General features: G+C 37.3%; 1 protein-coding gene across 3 annotated transcripts in view; it reads right to left on the minus strand.

Moving 5' to 3' along the window:
- PUS10 (pseudouridine synthase 10) overlaps positions 1-20,683 on the minus strand; it is a 77,852-nt gene that overhangs the window by 25,441 nt on the left and 31,728 nt on the right. For all 3 annotated transcript variants that reach the window (XM_066267197.1, XM_066267198.1, XM_066267196.1), the window contains exons 5-9: positions 12,217-12,251; positions 5,697-5,808; positions 2,981-3,042; positions 2,646-2,691; positions 122-186 (exon numbers count right to left, since the gene is read on the minus strand). In XM_066267197.1, coding sequence (XP_066123294.1) covers positions 122-186; positions 2,646-2,691; positions 2,981-3,042; positions 5,697-5,808; positions 12,217-12,251 — 320 coding nt within the window. The remainder of the gene's footprint in view (positions 1-121; positions 187-2,645; positions 2,692-2,980; positions 3,043-5,696; positions 5,809-12,216; positions 12,252-20,683) is intronic.

Raw genomic sequence — 20,683 nt, forward strand, 5'->3', positions numbered from 1 at the left:
CCCGGTCCCTGAAATACATCCGGTCTTGTCTGAGAGACAGATACGATAATTCAGATCACCATTAACATCCCCTTTATTTTAAAATTCCATGATGCTTCCTTGTTTCTATATTTCTACTTACTTGCGGAAATCCTCTTCTTTTATCTTATTCAGAGCTTTCATAACTGCCATTCTGGTGAATACTGACTAGATAGGGTAAAATGGAAAGAAAAGACATTTTGTCACCTAGACAAGAAAACATAGAGGTAAAACACAGGACATGGTTGGAGAAATTATACCATTTTAAACAATACTTAAAAGGGAGAAATATTTAATAGCTTCAAGAAAATAAGTAAAACGTGAGTTTTCATACTGTCAGTTCTGTAATTGGTGTACTTCTACAACCCTTTGCTCCAGCTAGTCTGTCTATAGTACCAGGAAGACCACTCCCCTCAGAATGTGGCATTCTCCAAACACATACATGATGACATTGCAGGAAATGTGCTTGGAATATCTTTTCCCAGACCTCAAAGGGAATTTTTGTCTATTCACCTACCTTTTCTTCCCTGCATCACTTCAGGGGCCACAGTATGTAATTTAGGAGCTGGCGTACAGGGTAAGGGATAAAACAGAGCCAAGCAGCCTGCCCCGGCATCTAGCAACTCAACATTACTCTCCAGCCATGAAGTAAACAAATTCACTATGCTGAACAGAAGGGCATATACAACAAATGTCTCACTTAAGGCTTTTTAAAATAAGAAAAGCCAAATCACATGGTAGGCATACTAGAACTAATCAGTGCATAATATATGATTTACTATGATAAATCACAATAATTTCTTTTGTTATGAGAAATTACACTTGACTGAAAAGGGGTACAATGTAGACTTCTCAACAGTTTACCATCAAAACAATAATTTTCTAAACCACATTCTGGGGAACCCCAACGTATAATAGGGTTAGACCTGGAAATTAAGTGCCTGTTTGTTCATACAGGAAATTTTAGCCCTGAAATAACCTCAAAAGGTCATTCAATTTACTCCCAGCCATAAGGCAGGAAAACTAAAGTTAAGACTATACATTACCTACTGGCCAAATGGTGTGGTGTCTATAATGCTTTTACAAACTTTCCTTTATCCTATTATTTGATGCTGGTATTTGTATATTTCCTCAAAGGTAACAAAAATAAACCTAGACCTTTGATATAAATAAGGCTTACAGGTCATTAGGACAGAGCTTCCCAACTGGTATAGCAAAGCAGTGAGCTTCAGTTGTGCCAAGATATCAATCCCTATAGATCAGTGGTAGTCGACCTGGTCCCTACCGCCCACTAGTGGGCATTCAGCTTTCATGGTGGGCGGTAGCAGAGCAACCAAAGTATAAATAAAAAGATAGATTTAACTATAGTAAGTTGTTTTATAAAGATTTATTCTGCCAAACTTAGCGAAAATCTGACATAAAGTACTTGGTAAGTAATTATTATTATATGCTTTAACTTGCTGTAACTCTGCTTTATAAATTTTATAAAGTAAAGTTACTTCCCTACTTTATAAATCACCATTACTGTGGAACCGGTGGGCTGTTAGTAAATTTTACTACTGACAGAGATACAAAAGTGGGCAGTAGGTATAAAAAGGTTGACTACCCCTGCTATAGATCATAAGGGCTGAGGCCCAGGGCCTGAGAGCACAGGAGCCCCCAGGTCTACAGCTTCCAACTTAGAGCAATTTTATCTATTAACCTCACAGTGCTGAGCAAACATGGTAATGTTCCAGGTATGCCGTGATATGAGAAAAGTAGGAAAACATTGCTTTAGACTTGGTCTGCATTTCTAATTATTTCTGCACAGGGTATTCAGCACATGTTACACCCCCCAGCCCCACCCAGTTCTAAAAGGCCTAGTCATCAGTCAAAGCAAGAGGAAGATCAAATGAAGTTATGCCTGACAATAAACTTACAGTCTTTTTAACAACCAGAACAGCAAAATGGATGTAATTTAGGAATGCCTGAGTCTGCATAAAACCAGCCCAGTAACTGGGACACGAAAGCTTGCCAGTTTCATGCCATGCCATTCTATCCTGGCATAATAGAAGCTAAAAGTAAATGCCAACTAATTTGCTCATTAACATGAAGACCAGTTCACATCAGACAGTAAAGGGGGCTTTGAATTATATGCCCTTTTTGCAAATGTAGCTTGAAACAGGTTTTATTAATTCAGGATTTTCTTAAATAAAATTATTTACTTTGGATTATATTTTTTTAGAACACAAATTGCTAGAAAATGGATATTAGACAAATTGGAATGCTGTTGAATTTACCACAGATTTTCCCAGATGATGTAATTTTGGGAATTAAAATCTAAAAGTCAAATTTTCCCAAATGGGTAACAGAAACATCATTGAAAACCCAGTTCTAAATTCATCATCAGGGGAACGATCCAGACAGTAACACAAACGTGAGAATAACTGTATGTTGTGGCTTTCAAGCCACAGGCAAAGGTGTTAAGAGTTGAAAAAAATAAAAATAAATGTAGCAAATGAAAATATTTCAAGACTAATTCATAGTAAAATAGATTGTCATATTACTAATGCATACCTTTTTTGTTGTTAATTTGAATATTCAGCTCAGACACAACTCATTAAAGAATAAGAACCAAGAACTCTTACCTGCTTATTTTTGGCTGGCTTGAAACAATCTGGGCAAATTGCACGTCTAAAATTCAAGTTAATATAAAAGGTTAATGAGTTTATTTTGAGGTGGATATAATTCAAATATATTTTATATAACACGGCTGTTAAAACTCAGGATATAAGGAGCACACAAAATAAATCCCTACAAGCATTGGTTTGCCTAGTCCCTTATGTTAAAGAGCACATTTTAAACCTACTAAGACAAGACAAGTTCTGATAAACTTATTAGAAGGAGGAGCAATACTATTTTCATGAAAAACAAAAAGCATTAACAATGTTACACAATCGACACTGTTTACAAGGCAACTTACAGGAAGTGGCAATCCTCAACTGTTTCTGGGTGAGCAAAGACCACACTCACTTCAAACAAGCTCTAAAAATTAAAAAGACAGTTTAAAAATGAGCAAAAGGAAACCAACAGCTAACAACTTATGAATGGAAACAAATTAAACTCTCAAAGGTTGGCTCAGAAAGAGTGACAAGGAAAACGGGAAATACTACTCTTTTCAAATGGGTTTGTTCACAGAGCAGCTGTAAAGGAAATGATCTTTTTTTTTTAACTCCCAAAGTTTAATCACTAGTGATCCTACCAAAAATCAAGTTAAAATTTTTTTAAATAAATTTGTATGATTTTTTTATGTGTATATAAGTTAGGTGTGAAGATGAATGAAGATTAAGGGAACTGGAAAGAGATAACAGAAAGAAATGAAGAGTTGTTTCAGTCAATACTATGATTAGAATTACTAGCAAAACGAAAAGCATTTTACTCACACACGTAAAAACTCTGTAGGAGACTTTTAAAGAATGCCCAAACTTAATAAATTTGAGGGGTTTTTTTTTGTTTTTTTTTGTATTTTTCTGAAGCTGGAAATGGGGAAAGACAGTCAGACAGACTCCCGCATGCGCCGGACTGGGATCCACCCGGCACGCCCACCAGGGGCAATGCTCTGCCCACCAGGGGGCAATGCTTTGCCCCTCCGGGGCATCGCTCTGTCACGACCAGAGCCACTCTAGCGCCTGGGGCAGAGGCTAAGGAGCCATCCCCAGCGCCCGGGCCATCTTTGCTCCAATGGAGCCTAGGCTGTAGGAGGGGAAGAGAGAGACAGAGGAAGGAGAGGGGGAGGGGTGGAGAAGCAGATGGGCGCTTCTCCTGTGTGCCCTGGCCGGGAATCGAACCCGGGACTTCTGCACACCAGGCCGACGCTCTACCACTGAGCTAACCGGCCAGGGCCAATAAATTTGAGTTTTAAAAGAGAGATCTTATTTTTTTTTTTTGGTCATATTACAAAAGCAATACATATAAGTTATAAAAGAAGTCAAACACAGGGTGGGTTTTCAACTCCACTCTACTGAGGCAGAACTAGTAACAGTCTGGTGTGTCTCCTTCAAGCCATTTTTATGAATATAAACATAAATGTACTGTATATACTTCTTGGGATATTAAACATACATTTGGATAATCACTTTATTCAATTAATATTATGTGTCATGGACATCTTTTCAACTTTAAGGACTGTTGGACATTTTAGTTGTAAGTTTTCTATTATTAAAAAATGCTAAAATAAACATCTTTGTATTTAAAAAAAAGCACAATTTCACACTCTGTGTACACTGATCTACATGGAGAATATATGAAATACTATACTGAGAAAGGATATGAATGTCATACCACATGATAATCTTATCTTTTTTATTGAATTCTATGTTTACTGATTTCATTGGATTGTCGGCAAACCTGTTAGCTAGTACTCTAGAATCAGTAGTGAATAGTGGCTTTTTTGCTCTCTATTCTAATCTACAAAATAAAACTAAAATTACAACACATTCTTTTTACTCAAGAAAACTTCAATCCTTCTGAGTCTATTAGAACATTATTACATCTTCTGTTTCCTATATTCTGTTCTGATTCAACATGTAACAAATCATTTGTAAATTTTGAGGTAAAAATATTTTGCATCGATGACTTCTCTAATTTCCAAAGTACTTTCATTACCTCATTTCCTCTTCATACTATCTGTGGTGGTTTTATTTTCTGTTCTCTTGTATTAAATGACAAGAGTTTATTCTTACTAACTGAGGGAAACAACTAATTCAAAATAGTAAAAAAAAAAAATTAACTCTTTAGCTTTGAAAAATGGTTTTATGATTTTACTTAAATAGGCATGTGTCTGATATTAAGGGAATTTCCTTCAAGCAAAATGAGGCCATACTATTAAAATCTAATTTAAGATGAGCTGAGAATATGTACTGTTTCTACATTAGGAAACTTGTTGAGCTCTTCCCTAAAATTCAATCCATTCCAGAGACTAAGGTAAGGTGTGCTCTGGAATTGGGGAAATGGCTGATTATTCCAGTTTCAAAGGCAATCTGTCTAAAATTAAACAGAGGGACTTGAGCAACTAACAAGATAGGGCAGACTGAGTTCATGATCAGTGAAGTTGAGTAGATTCTGTCTCCATATTTGAAAACAAGATTAGTCACAAATAACAAAATTTAGTCTAGAGTTGACTCTACGCTTGCTCAGTTATTTATGTCTTGCTTTGTATTAGTAAATCTCTCTCTACAATGAAAATATAAGTATATTAAAGGCTTAGATTCATGTCTAACCTTTTAAAGCCAATTAAGGTACACTACACCTGTTATAAGTGTCCTAGATCACAAAGAAGTCTTTAAAAACAGAGTCCTGGCCAGTTAGCTGCATTGGGTAGAGTGTTATACCAAAATGACAAGCTTGCAGGTTTGATCCTGGTATGGGAAGCAACCAATGAATGACAAGAAAGTGGAACAAAAGAATACTTCTCTCCCTCTCTCCCTCCCTCTCTCTCAGTCTCTCTAAAATCAATCAATCAATAATTGAAAAAAAGAAAGAAAAATGTCAACCTCAGTTTAAGACATTTGAAAGGCTTAAAAATTCTTCATTGGATTATTTAAATAGAAGATTCTTTTGGTTAAGCAAAACTCTATCATACAGTGAAGTAAGACTAGTAAAACCAGAGAACAAAATTAACAACGCTGATGACCCAATACCTTTCCGTCAATGGGAACACCCAGTGCCTCTGAAAACAGGGGGTGAGTTATCCATTTGTAGGCTTCTTTTAGCTGAACTATGTCATTTCTTCCCAGCGACAGACTCTGCTTTCTGAACAACATAAAAATTAGTTCACTGACATGAAAAACTTCAATTTTTCTACTAAAGGCAAGAGTTTATGCAATTATAAAACAAATATTTACTAAGTGCCTACTATGTCCCACGCTCCATTTTACACATTAAAAAGCAGAGACAAAGCAGACAAAGATTCACTAGTAAATTCAAGAAACTGCTTTTTTTATGGTATGTAGGACAGTTTATACAGTTTCAAAAGCAAAAGCACACTAATGAGTTCTTCTGAGTTATAATTGCCAGATTCCAGAACTTATACATCAAAAGACAGAAAGGTGGAATTGAGAGGACTGTTTATAGTTCAGAAATTACAAAACTGCGTATTGCAATCATCTCATCCAAACTAAAAATGTTTGCAGCTATTCTCTTCCTGATAATGAGGCTTATGGGAAATCAATGTAAAAGCTGTACTTTTCTTTACTGCTGAAGAAGAAATATTAAATCCTAAAGTATCAATGTTCTGAAATGCTCATCAACTTAATATCATATAAATGTCTGATAAAAATCTGACATTCCCCCAAAATCTACTTATGAGCCAATAAATAGGTTTTGGGAAGTCCCAGTTATGATTTCTAGCTTTTAGTTTATAACCTAAAATTGTGATAGAAAGGAACTGAGGTAAAAGGAAATAAAAACACGGTATGGTATTATTAAAACTGCTCTACTCTGCTGATGACACTGCAGTGTCACTTAATAAACTAACAAGCCCACATCATTCATATAATTAAGACTTCAGATCAGTCTATGGCTATTCATATGGCTACTTCTAACAAAAAAGATATTAAGGGTCAACTTGTGATTCATTTCTTTATTTTTATTTTCTTAAGTGAGAAGCAGGGAGGCAGAAAGACAGACTCCCACATGCGTCCTGTCCAGGATCCACCTGGCAAGCCCCCTGTGGGGCTATGCTTCCAGTGTTTCCCAACCTTTTTTGTGCCATGCCCCACCTTAACCTTTCTAAAATTTTTATGTCCCCCCCTATGTAACATACATAATTTTTAACATTAAAAAATTGATTTGTTCACTTAATAAACATAAATGATAGGTTCTAGGAAGAAATCACTATGAAATTGTTAACAAAACACAGTAAGTAAAATTTCAAAACATATAATGAAAAACAGAAATTTAAATTCCAAATAATTTTAATACAGATTTTTCTATATTAATTTATTATTTTAATTTAGTGTGATCCTTGCGCTTGATGCTTGCTGCACAGAGATTTTACATTAGGTTCCAATTTGGTTAGCTTTAGTCTCAAGTCTCCACGTTGTGTTATATCCAGCCGATTTCTTTTTTTTACCAGTAAATCATTTACAGCACTAAATCCACATTCAGCTAAAAATGAAGATGGAAACGGTAGCAATAGTTTTCTTGCACATTTGGTTGAATTGGGTATTTGATTTCTCTTTCCTCACAAAGCCATGCCATCGCTCCTTTGATATTAAATAAAGCTTTAACTGACTCATCATTTTGCAATTCTGCGAGTTCTTCTTGATACTGCATATTTGATATATCAGACAAATCCACTAACATTGGCTGCATCATCCATGTTGGGCAATCAATTTGTTTTAAATCAGAAAATCTTTCTTTTAAATCAGCCGATAGAATATTCAAATGATTGACAATAACAAGTAAAGCGGTATCAGTTACTTCACATTTTTGGAGCCAATGAAACTGTTTAAAGTTTTTGTTGTTAATATGTTTCTGACAGAACTCAATATTGGTAATGAAACCAAATATCTTTGCTTTTGCATCGACAAGAGTTTTATTTGTTCCTTGAAGTTGCTTATTTAATATATTTAGTTTTTCAAAGATATTGGCTAAATAACTCACAAATGCTTTACCATCTATTGTTAACAGATACTTCATTTCAGGTTTGTCGCTTAAAAAATCACTAAGAGTATCAAACAGTTCCATAAATCTTTTCAAACAGTTTCCTTTAGATAGCCATCTTACTTCCGTATGAAGTAAAAGTCTCACATGGTCTTCATTTTGTTCTTCACAAAATAGCTTGAAAAGACGCTCACATTTGGCATTAGCTTTAATAGCATTAACACACTTTCTTACTGTATGTAATACTTCATTCAGAACAGGCGAGATGTTTTTAGCTACCAAGTTTTCCCTATGAATAGCACAATGCACAAGAATCATTTCTGGATTCGCATCTTTCATCAATTTTAAGCAGCTATTTTTCTTGTCCATCATATTGGGAGCACCATCTGCAGCACAAGATGTTATATTTTTCATTGGTATATCATTGACATCTAAGTAGTTTTTTAGCTTATTATATATATCTTCGGAGGTAGTGGTGCTTTCTAATCTTTTACAGAACAACATTTCTTCAGCAAAATGTCCTTTATCAATATATCTTACATAAGTTATCAATACTGTCTCTCAAAGTTGATTCATCCATTTGCAAGGAGAATTTTCTTGTTTTCAGCTTTTCAATAAGTTGTTTTTCAATATTCTCACTCATTTCGTCTATTCTTCTGCTAACAGAATTGTTATTGAGTGGCATAGCTTTTACATCTTTGTCATCTTTTTCAAGAACCGTTTTAAGAAATGCTATTAAAATATGTGTTAAAATATATTCAATGTGACATAGAGTAAACGTATACTAAAAATTCATATTTATTTAAATGTATATAACACATTTACTACAGTACCACCATAAATCAAAAAGTATCTATATTTTTCCACTTGACAAAATTTTCTGGAAAGTTATGCTTCTAAAATTAAAATTGTCGTGCATGCACTATTATAGCCCCAATAATATTTATAAAATATTAGTGCTTTCTAGCCCCGATGCAAGAAGTACTTAATAAAGAGTTTAATATTGATAAAAATAAAATCAAATACTTACCAATTATATCTATACAATATATATATATGTATATTTATTAAATCAACGAGCTTTTACAACAGTTTTGACTGACACTTATTTCAAATTAACACCAACTGAATGATGTGAAACACTACAGAAGTTGCGATGGGCCAATTAGGTGAGAATAACTGCGTTGTTTAGCAAGTTTTTAAAACATCTGGGGTGCCCCGCGGCAGACGGCACACTCCGTGGTGAACCCAGGATGAAGTTTACTTGACGACACCAATCACCCAGTTGATATTTTGGTCTCGTCAAACGAAATTATACTTAATAATTATTTACTACAATTATTTAAGAATTGCATTTTTTGTTAAATTTGGCACCGATATCTAGCATTACATTTAAATGGCCCGGGGTGAAAGAGTTAAAGTCGTGTCGAGTCCATTTTCAAATTGCCCCCCTTAACTATCGAAATGCCCCCCCTGTGGGGCATGGGCCCCACGTTGGGAAACACTGGCTTAGACCATCTAGGGCCGTTGCTCCATTGCTTAGCAACCAAGCTATTTTTAGCACCTGAGGCAAGGCACTGGAGCCATCCTCAGCACACAGAACCACATGCTCCAACAGAGCCATGGCTGTGGGAGGGGAAGAAAGAGATGGGGGGGAGAAGCAGATGGTTGCTTCTCTTATGTACCATGACCGGGGATCGAACCTGGGACATCTACATGCCAGGCTGATGCTCTACCACTGAGTCAATCAGCCAGGGCGTGATTCATTTCTTTAAATATCTAATTATCACTGATAGAAATGATTACTTATAGCCAATGTTCATTATAATTTAATTCTTCAAGGCCAAAAGACACTCCTAACTGAAGGTAGAAAACACAAAAGTAATTTAACTAATGGCTAAATTTAATTGATCTTTAAAAAACAAATATATAAAGACCAATGTCTCTTAAAAATGCAAATTAAGAACTTAACCCATTCTATATCTAGCTGAGAACATAACTGGTTACATAGAACCCTTTCCTATGCTTTGTTATTGTGGTTTAACAATGAAATTACCAGATAAGCCCTAAGCCTGAAAAACAATCAAATTCTTTTTTTACATTCAAGAACCGATTCAAAAAACTAAGTGATTGCCTGACCAGGCAGTGGCGCTGTGGATAGAGCGTTGGACTGGGACATGGAAGACCCAAGTTCAAAACTCCGAAGTTGCCAGCCAGAGCGCTGGCTTATCTGGTTTGAACAAGGCTCACCACCTTAAGCCCAAGGTCGCTGGCTCAAGCAAGGGGTCATTCGGTCTGGTATAGCCCTCCCCCCCCCCCCCCCCCCCCCCGGTCAAGGCACATATGAGAAAGCAATCAATGAACAACTAAGGAGCCACAATGAAGAATTGATCTTTCTTCATCTCTCTCCTTTCCTGTCTGTCTGTCCTTATCTTATCCCTCTCTCTGACTCTGTCTCTGTCACCAAAAAACAAACAAAAAACTGATTTAGTAGCTTTATAAACAGTTCCTAATTCTCTAAGTATCAGAAACATTTTTGGTATTTTAAAAGACAATTGATACTGTAACAATAGTTTAATAATATTTGTATAAAAAAGCATCACAGTTGAAAGGTAAATAATTATTAATGAATGAGAATACATTTTAAAGGATAAAAAGCTGAAATAGAGAACACCAGAATGGGAAGCTATTCTAAAATTGTTTATACTCTAAGAGTACAAAGGATTGCAGCAAAAGTCAAACCTAAAAATGGTTTAAAACATCACTCATTATGTATTTAAGAAAACTAACATTTAAATCCTTTATAGTCTTTGAAGTATACTTAGAGCTCCATTGGTTAGAGTCCAGTTAAAAAACTTCAACTATATGTATTTCTTGTTTTCTTTCCAGATTACAGAGGTAGGGTAAAAAGTTAACAGACATCTTGGAAACCATAACCTTATAGTTAAGGCAAAAATATAATAATTAAAGTGCCAGGTTTTCAACCCTGCAAGTTGAATGTGGCTAATAACTACTTTTCTAATACAACTTAGGGTAGATGTTTTTATAGAGGTCCCTAAAGCATGCCTGTTGGTCCTTCGGAGGAATTAGTAGTCATTAAGGTAAATTTAGTTGCACGTTAGTACTGAACTTAGTAACTGCATTTCCCTCCTTGTCAGGGAACTACTGATGAGGATGTCAATTGTAATCACTGTTGATATGACAGTCAACTAGATCAAAGATGAACCAAAATATCCAACACAATGTTATTCTAAATTCCTTGAATCAAGTCTTTAATGGCAATTCCTCCACAATCTGTTGAGCATAACATGGCTGAGGGACACGGAGGATAAAGATTAGTGGTGTTCTTCTATATTTTTTTGTTCAGTATCCCTATATTGAACAGGATCTTATGGATGAACTAATAAGCTTACTTTAAAATCCTTCAGTAAGGAATTACAACAGCAACTCACAAGCAATGTGGATGGAAACTGGAAAATTCAGAAAATAGCATTCTCTGACTACACTAAAAAACCTCTCAAATATAGTATCAGAATTTATTATGCCAGAAACACAAGCATTTGAGACTAATTTAATATAACCTAACTAAACTCCAAAACCTTTTATCAATATATGGTTATTGCCCTCTTAAAAATACAGATGTGAACTCTAAAACAAAACAAAACAAAACAAAAAAGTCAATTCAATTAATTTTTAAATAATCACTTAACCAAGTATGAGATTTTAGTACAGAAGTCTATACTTCTCTCTGAATTTTCAGAGTACACAGGAACCTCCAGCAGTCACTTGGTCCTTTTTATATATATTGGTATAAAATTGGTAAAACATTTTCAAAATCTAAAAAGCTCTAGAAAATTAAAGCTTTTTTTCTTAGCTCAGTTGGCAACTAAACCCTGACTTAAACATGTGAAACTGTTTAGAGACTTTATTTATCAAATTTAGTGTGAATATTCAAATGTTTCATACAGAAAAATTAATATGTTTGATGACATAGTACCATCCTAAACCCTGGAGGGGAACAGTATGTTATATATGGTATTAAACACCATAATTACAGTCCCAAGATCTAAAATATTCTAAATTCCAAAACACATTTGGCCTTGAAGGGTTTCAGATAAAGGACTGTGGTCCTCTGTTTTCTGTCTCACTTATGTATAAACTCACTATTATTCTGCCTTCACTAGGATTTTACTTTGTATCTTTTACAGCATAATTAGTTTCATAAGTTAGTTTCTAAAATCAGTATAAAATTTGTCCTTTTAAAATAACTTGCCGAACTACATTATATAAGTGACCAATGACTATAAAGTGTGTATTTACATTTATGTTAAAGCTACAAAAAAAAAGCATCTGGTTTCATAGGCTGCTATGCAAATAAATCAGTTAGACAAGGTTGACACCTAAATTTATACAATAAAAAATTTCCTTTGTGCCAATTTCTCTAGTAGCTAGTGAACTTGCTCTAAAAAAAGAGGTAGTAGTAGTAAAAGTACTTTAACAATCAGGTAACTTATGTTTAAATGGCGGTAAAAATTCCCTACCTAAATTACTTACCCCATTTCCTGTTTTACCAGCAACCATGCAGCATGCTGTAGGCAATTTAGTCACACCCAGAAAGAAAAGGGAAAAAAAATGTTTATTGAAATTAAGTCCCAATATCATTACTAAAGTGCTTAACTAATTTGCTAATCAAACTCCCCTTTTGGGAGAGAAGTTAGTGTTCAGAAATGTGGCAGTGACCTCAACCACATTTAAAATCAGAAATGAGGTAAGATGACACTTTGCAACACTGGTGTGCTGTGGCTAGGATTTCAGCAGGGGTATCCCCCACCTCCTTACAGATTTCTGTTTCTCATTCATGAGGTGCAAGTGTTTTTTAACATGGGTGGCTTACATCTGTCTCTTAAAATATCTTACTATTTCATAGGGAAAGACCCAAAGTGACTGAGTATATACTATGTTCCTAAAATATCGAATTGGAAGCTGTTTTGTTTTTGTTTTTTAATAGGGCAAACACATCATTGTCTCTGTCTAATTAATGATATATACATATAAGTGCTTAGGAATAAAAAGTACTAATATCTGTAACTTACTTTTTTTTTTTTTTTAAGTGAGAAGCAGGGAGGCAGAGAGACAGACTCCCATATGGGCTCTGACCGGGAACCACTCAGCAAGCCCCCTACTGGGTGATGCTCTGCCCATCTGGGGCTATAGCTCCATTTATCAGCAACTGAGCTATTTTAGTGCCTGAGACAAGGCCATGGAGCCATCCTCAGTGCCTAGGGCCAACTTGCTCCAATGGAGCCATGGATGCGGGAGGGGAAGAAAGAGAGAGAGAAAAATAAAGAGAGAGAAGGGGAGGGGGAGGAGTGAAGAAGCAGATGATTGCTTTTCCTGTGTGCCCTGACCAGGAATTGAACCCAACTTCTGCACACCAGGCCAATCCTCTACTACTGAGCCAACTGGCCAGGGCCTGTAACTTACTTTGGAATATAACAAAAACTAAGGTGGGTGGTAGTAAATTGATGGCTAATAAATTGATAGTAGATAAATAGCTATCTAATAAAGCAAATATAGAAAAATACTAATAATTGTAGAATCTAGGTAGATCTATGGGTAGTCATTGTACCATTCAATATTAACATATGTTTGAAAATTCTCATATAAAATGTTAAGGAGACTATTTTGGGAGGATTAATAGAAAATTTAAAAAATTGCTGAAATGAAGAAATAGCACCCATAATCTCAGTCATTATGAGGATTAAATGGAATTCATGTAAAATGCTTTGCACAGTAAGTGTGTGACACTAAGATTTCTCAGTTTGCCATTAGACTACCGTGGCTTTCACCTTAAAGAAAGGTTATGACATGTCCCGCCTCAGTATACAGCATTCTGTGAAGATGATAGAAGTATAAAATACCATATGCCTCTGTCACTATCTAGTCATTATCACTCACATCCACCTCAAGATCTAGTCCTATCTATCTATCTATCTATCTATCTATCTATCTATCTATCTATCTACACACACACATACACACTGTGGTTCATTTGTAGAACCGTCCTTTTAAACTTCAAATGACAGCAAGGCACTAGTTAGTTCTAAAGACTTATGATCATTTGGAAACATTAGGTGCACTGCTTCCTTCAGACATGAACCAAACACAGTAATTAATCACAAGCTAGGTAAAAACTAAAGTTGTTCCCAATGCCTAAAAGTCTTATCAGTACCTTCTGATTTGTTAGTTTGTTTACTTTGTTAGCTCAACCTAGTACCATTTATAGTACTACAGACTCCTTCTACCTCTTCCATTTGTTCAAGCCCTCTTTGTATATATTTTTTATATATTTTTTATATATTTTTTTCTCTCTTTTTTTCAGAGACAGAGAGGGAGTCAGAGAGAGGAATAGATAGGGACAGACAGACAGGAATAGAGAGAGATGAGAAGCATCAATCATTAGTTTTTCATTGCGACATCTTAGTTGTTCATTGATTGCTTTCTCATATGTGCCTTGACCATGGGGCTAGAGCAGACTGAGTAACCCATTGCTCGAGCCAGTGACCCTGGGTCCAAGCTGGTGAGCTTTTTGCTCAAACCAAATGAGCCTGCGCTCAAGCTGGCGACCTCAGGGTCTCGAACCTGGGTCCTCCGCATCCCAGTCTGATGCTCTACCCACTGCGCCACTGAGTGGTCAGGCTCAAGCACTCTTTGAAAGTGCATGGGCATATGGTATAATATACAAATTACTAGCAGTCAGAAGATCTGGCTTTGGGCTTCCTAAATTTCTGTCACTTGATTTCCTAATGTGTAAAATGAGAAAGTCATGACACACAGGAGAAGTGACCATCTGCTTCTCAACCTCTCCCTTCCATCTCTCTCTCTTCCCCTCCCATAGCCATGTTGAACAGTTTGAGCAAAAGTTGGCCCTGGGAGCTGAGGATAGCTCTGTGGCTTCGGCCTCAGGCTCTAAAATAGCTCGGTTGCCAAGCAACAGAGCTGCAGCCCAGCCAAGCAAAGCATCTCCTGGTAGGTACTTGCTGGGTGGATCCTGGTTGGGGCACATGCAGGAATCTTTCTCTGCCTTCCCACCTCTCACCTAATAAAAATAAATAAATAGATAAATAGTAACTATTATTGTTGTTTTTAGATTAAAAACTTAACTGCAATTCACAAATAATAAAATAAAATAATCTCTTAAAAGATTTACAAGATCTGATTCCTTTCCCTCCGATCCTAAATTAATCTACTATACTGTAGTTCTGGAATCTCTCTCATCAATGAAATCCTCTTGGGTATTTGAGCTAGAGATAGCTATCTTATCTGTCACCTCTTAAAGGGGACTCAGATCCATCTGTTCTTTTTATTTTAAATTGATTTTTAGAGAGAGAGGAAGGCAGAGAGGGGGAGAGAGAGAGAAACATCAATCTGTTGTTCCACTTATTTCTGCACTCACTAGTTGATTTTTGTATGTACCCTGACCAGGGATTGAACCTGCAACCTTGGTGTATGGGGATGATGCTCAAACCAGCTGAGCTACCCAGCCAGGGCCTTGTCTGTTTTTTCAGTAACCTTTTTCTCTCCTCCTTTGAGGCAAACTCTGTTCTCAACAGTCACTTCCAGGCTATGCTATCAAGCCTGCATTGTTTCCTGTCATCTTCTGATTATAAAGTAGGGCAGAACTGGAGGTTGCTAAGGGAAACCAGATTATCATGTGCAACATGTAAAATTAAATCAAATCTGTTCAGTACCTGGGATCTGCTAAAGGATTTTTCCTTCATAATCCCCCGCAAATTCCCTGCTCAAGCATGCCAGCAGGTTGTACAGAACTAATCACACAGCAGGGGCTGGGAAGGCTGAATCCCAAAGAAGTCAGTATTGCTCAATTATTCAGTTTTTACCATGTGCTAATAATTCCCTGAACCTACTTCTGCTGAGGACAAAGAAGTACATTTCTCCCTTTTAGGTCATCAAGGTAACTTTAAATTTATAAATCTTCTATTCCTTAGTCCATGGGAAAAATTCATTCTCTAGAGCAGCAGTGACCCCTGTGTTTCGGTCGTTCGACCCCCGCCGGGGTCGCGACCCACAGGTTGAGAACCGCTGCTCTAGAGTAAGCAGTTTAATTCTTCCTCCACAAAAGAGTCAGATGGCATTAAAGTTATCAAGTTTAATCAAATTTGATACCAAAGACAGTATGTCACCTCCTGAAAATTCAGGAACCACACCATTTAATCCTGGACTCTGTTTTAACTTTAATAGAAAATTATAAGCAAGTTCTAAATGGGTCATTTGAATAATATGCTTGTTAAAGTGCTTGTGTGCTCAGGACACACACACACAATGGAAAGTCTATGCCTTCTGAACTTAAGAGTTCTAAGGTGGGGTTCATCCAGCACCTAACAATGAGAATGTGTGGTGTAGGACCAGGGATTGAGCCTGATTCAGAGGTAGCAGGAAGCAAGGGCAGAGAGAGAAAGGGAAGCATTAAAAATGGCATGTTAGAGAACTACAATTTAGTAAAGTTGGACCTTAGGATAGGTATATTTATGCATAAATGTGAGTAAGGGGTTCAAGAACTAGAAATGAAACTGGAAGGGTCAGCAGGATTTGAGTGCCAAGCCAGGGCATGAATCCAATGACTGAAACTATATCATGAGAAATGCCACATTTCTTCAGCTACAAAGTCCCATGGCAGCACAAAAAAGAAACAGCAATGATCTGTAATTCATCAATTCACAATATAACCATCATCTTCACACTATTGTTTTTATGTGGTAGCTTAACAGGAAAATAAAATATTTCCTATACCAAAATATTTCTTGGCCCTGACCAGTTGGCTCAGCCGTAGAGCAGTGACTTGGCATGTGGAAGTCCCAGGTTCAATTCCCAGTCAGGGCACACAGGAGAGGCAACCATCTGCTTCTCCCCCCACCCTTCCTCCACCTTCTCTCTCTCTCCCACAGCCATGGCTCAATTGATTTGAGCACATCAGCCCCAGGTGCTGAGGATGGCTTCATGGAGCCTCCACTTCAGAACTAAAAATAGCTTGGTTGCAAGCTGCTCCAGATGGGCAGAACATTGACCCCGATCCCAGACAGGGGTTGCTGGATGGATCCCAGGAGGCATGCATGCAGGAGTCTGTCTCTGTATCTCCCCTACTCTTTTTTTTTTTTTTTTTTTTTTTTTTTTGCAAGGTTCATCAGAACAGTGTATTTTATTTTATAAAAGCCATATATGAGAGTTCATTTTATGTATCAACATGAAGGGTCCACAGGGTACCCAGATATTTGGTCATACACTATTTTGGGTGTGTCTGTGAGGTTATATATATATATATTTTTTAATATATAAATAAATTTTTATTTTAATGGGGTGACATCAATAAATCAGGGTACATACATTCAAAGAAAACATTTCCAGGTTATCTTGTCATTTAGTTATGTTGCATACCCATCACCCAAAGAGAGATCGTCCTCTGCCACCCTCCATCCAGTTCTCTCTGTACCCCTCCCCCTCCCCTCCCCCTCTCCCTCCTTTCCTCCCCCCACCCCCCATAGCCACCACACTCCTGTTCATGCCTCTCAGTCTCGCTTTTATGTCCCACTAATGTATGGAATCCTGCAGTTCCTGTTTTTTTCTGATTCGCTTATTTCACTCCGCACAATGCTACCAAGACTCCACCATTCCGCTATAAGTGATCCAATGTCATCATTTCTCCTAGCTGAATAATATTGTATCTCCCCTACTCTTACTATAAAAAAAAAATTCTTTGTCATAAAAAACATAGTGTAAAAAAGGCCTATGTTCCAGAAAAATGACAGAATGATTGTTAAAAAAGACAGGCTACTTTTTTCATATATGTTTCCTATCTGGCCCTTATAGACACCTGAGTTTATAATTTTTGAGAGAGGGAAACAAACATTAGACTATCAGGCAGGCTCCGTCTCTAAAAACAGTAGGATCACTTGCAAGGTGGCTCATCTCTCTGAAGTTTGGTTTCTCAACTATAACATGACAAGGCTTGACACTTCATTATTTTGGGGTTACTACCCATGTTATGAGATCTTTTCTGAGAATACAGAGATGAAAGACCAGTTACTGACCATAAGGGAATCCATGATTTAGAAAAGAATAAAGGGGAGTAAAATGATCATAAAATTTCATAATAATAATGATAAAAATAATAAAAATACAGAATGGTGATGGCTATGACAGGGATATATTTGAAGGGAACATGTAAGGCACCCTCAGCTCAGCCCTGTAGAAGTGATTCCTAATCTATGCTCTGAAGAATCACTTACTTAGAACTTACTGGGTAAAGAATGGGACAGTATGTTCCAAATATAGAAAGCGCTACGGTGCAAAAACCAGACATCAGGGAAGTTGTGGGAACTATAAGTTCATGGTCTCTAAAGACTGAGGAGATGTGGCTGGGGAGTGCCAAGGCAGAAGCAGGCTTTAGATCACAGGATGACTGGGTCTGTACGAAGGGGTTTAGAGTTTACATTAAGGCAATGAGGTGCCACAGAGGATTTTAAGCAATGGAATGCATAATCATATTTGCCTCCAGGAAAGCTCACCCTGGCTGCAGAGTGAATTAGAAGAGGAAGATGGGAACTAAGGAAAATGAAGACATCAGTAAACTAAAGCAGTAATTCAAGCCAGAAATAGTATATTTGAGCAGCAGTGGTGGGATAGAGAAGAGCAGGCAGTATTAAGAGATAGTGAAGACACAGACCAAGAAAACTTAGTGATTAGCAGTGACGTTGGGGTTTCTAAATTACCATTAATGCCCTTAAAACTCTAAAGCCTTTTGAATCCTACATATCTCTTGGACTCATTTATAATAACAAAGACAATGCAAATATAGACCATACCAACAGAGAAATGACAATAGTTGTTTGGGCAGCTAGAAGTATTACCCCCTGCTCCCTCTTCTTCCAACTCATACATATGCATACATAAACACATTTATGTATTCTTTTTTTTAATATATTTTTTTAAATTTATTCATTTTAGAGAGGAGAGGGAGAGAGAGAGTGAGAGAGAGGAGAGACAGAGAGAGAGAAGGGGGGAGGAGCTGGAAGCATCAACTCCCACATGTGCCTTGACCAGGCAAGCCAGGGTTTCGAACCAGGGGCCTCAGCATTTCCAGGTCGACGCCTTATCCCACTGCACCACCACAGGTCAGGCCCATTTATGTATTCTTCTCGCACACAAATAGCCAGTTGGGAACTGGGCTCAATGGTGCTTAGTTACAACAGAAACTCTTCTTCCCTCTTCTCACCTAGCACAACTGCATAAGATTTCCTCTTCCTCCTCCTTCTCCTCCTCCTCCTCCTCCCCACTCTCAATCTGCTACAGCATTGAACACCTGCCTCATAATGGGTCCCACTCCTCACCTTGTGTCAGGTCTGCTGTCCAGTGTGGTGGAAGAAAAAGGAAGGTAAGAAAGGGAGGGAGAGCCTGACCAAGCGGTGGCGCAGTGGATAGAGCGTCAGATTGGGATGCGGAGGACCCAGGTTCCAGACCGCAAGGTCACCGGCTTGAGCGCGGGCTCATCTAGTTTGAGCAAAGCTCACCAGCTTGGACCCAAGGTCGCTGGCTTGAGCAAGGGGTCACTTGGTCTGCTGAAGGGCCGTGGTCAAGGCACATATGAGAAAGCAATCAATGAACAACTAAGGTGTCACAATGAAAAACTGATGATTGATGCTTCTCATCTCTCTCCGTTCCTGTCTGTCCTTATCTCTCTATCTCTGTAAAATAAATAAATAAATAAATAAATAAATAAATAAATAAATAAATAAAATTTAAAAAAAAAAGGGAGGGAGAATAGGGAGAATTGCTCCTATTACGCTGCTGACTCTGCCCTTTAGCTGAGGTAAGACTCCTCCCCCACGTCTCCTTACCTCTGTCTCCTCGCTGCCACCATTTCCCCGACTCAATCCCACTCTTCTTTTCCCCTCTCTGATTTCAAACCCACAATATAATGACTAACGGTCTGAGTCTGAGTTTCTCTTCAGATGAATAAAACGTATGTCAGGTATGTAAAAAAAACCTCTACAAATCCTCTATACTATCTTTTGCTACAGTGTTGAGAAAAAAAAGAAAATGAAGGGAGATGTAAGACCTTCTCACTCCATATTTTTCTACTACTGTTGTCAATAAAATCCTTTCCTAGCATTTAAAAAAGGTTGAACATTTCATTTTTGGCAGGCAAGAGGAGAAAAGCAAGAACAAATCAGCAAAGATAGAATGGCTCTGCAGGTCCAAATTAGGTTGTACAGCTGTACTGACTCAGTTCTGGGAGAATTACTATTTTCACATTCCAAGTTGTACTATCCAATACTTTAGGTGCTGATGTTTGCCTAGCTCTGAAGGTTATGATTGGAAATAATTATGAGGAAATTCTCTGCGGGTGGCAAGGTGGGGTTGGAATGGAGGCAGGAGGGGAATCAGAAAAAACAGGACAGCCACAATGGACCAAAGGCTCTGCAGCAGACAGTGAGACAGATGCGGCTGGTCTTGCTCGTTAGTGTCCTGTGCTAACAGGAGATAACCTGGCAACTGAATTTCACATAACTCTAGAGTTAACACCAGTGAAGCAAAGACGCCTTAGCAAATACACTTAGCCACTGGGTGTGGCTGAGAGGGTACAAAGGTATTTGCTTTTCAAGAACTAGCATCTTCAGTGAAATACCAGTAAAGTGAACTGGCAGTTTCAAGAGACTTCAATGTGTCAACTGGCTCAATTTCAATAGTCATAAATACAAGTTCATTTCAAAATCACTACCAAGAAAAACAGCTTTTAAAAGCAAATTTTAAGTTTTGAATACCAAGAAGATAAATTAATTGTTAATTGTGGAGAATCTATTAATTGTTAAAAAGTTCTCTTCAATAAATAACTCAAGAGCTCTATAAAGAGAACTATTTAAAAATTATTTCAAGTTATCCCAGGAAAATTACAAAACTTGGTAGCATTCTGTGTGTTGAGCTTGATCTACACTGAATATATTCT

Source organism: Saccopteryx bilineata, chromosome 3, assembly GCF_036850765.1.
Source record: "Saccopteryx bilineata isolate mSacBil1 chromosome 3, mSacBil1_pri_phased_curated, whole genome shotgun sequence".
NCBI lineage: Eukaryota > Metazoa > Chordata > Mammalia > Chiroptera > Emballonuridae > Saccopteryx > Saccopteryx bilineata.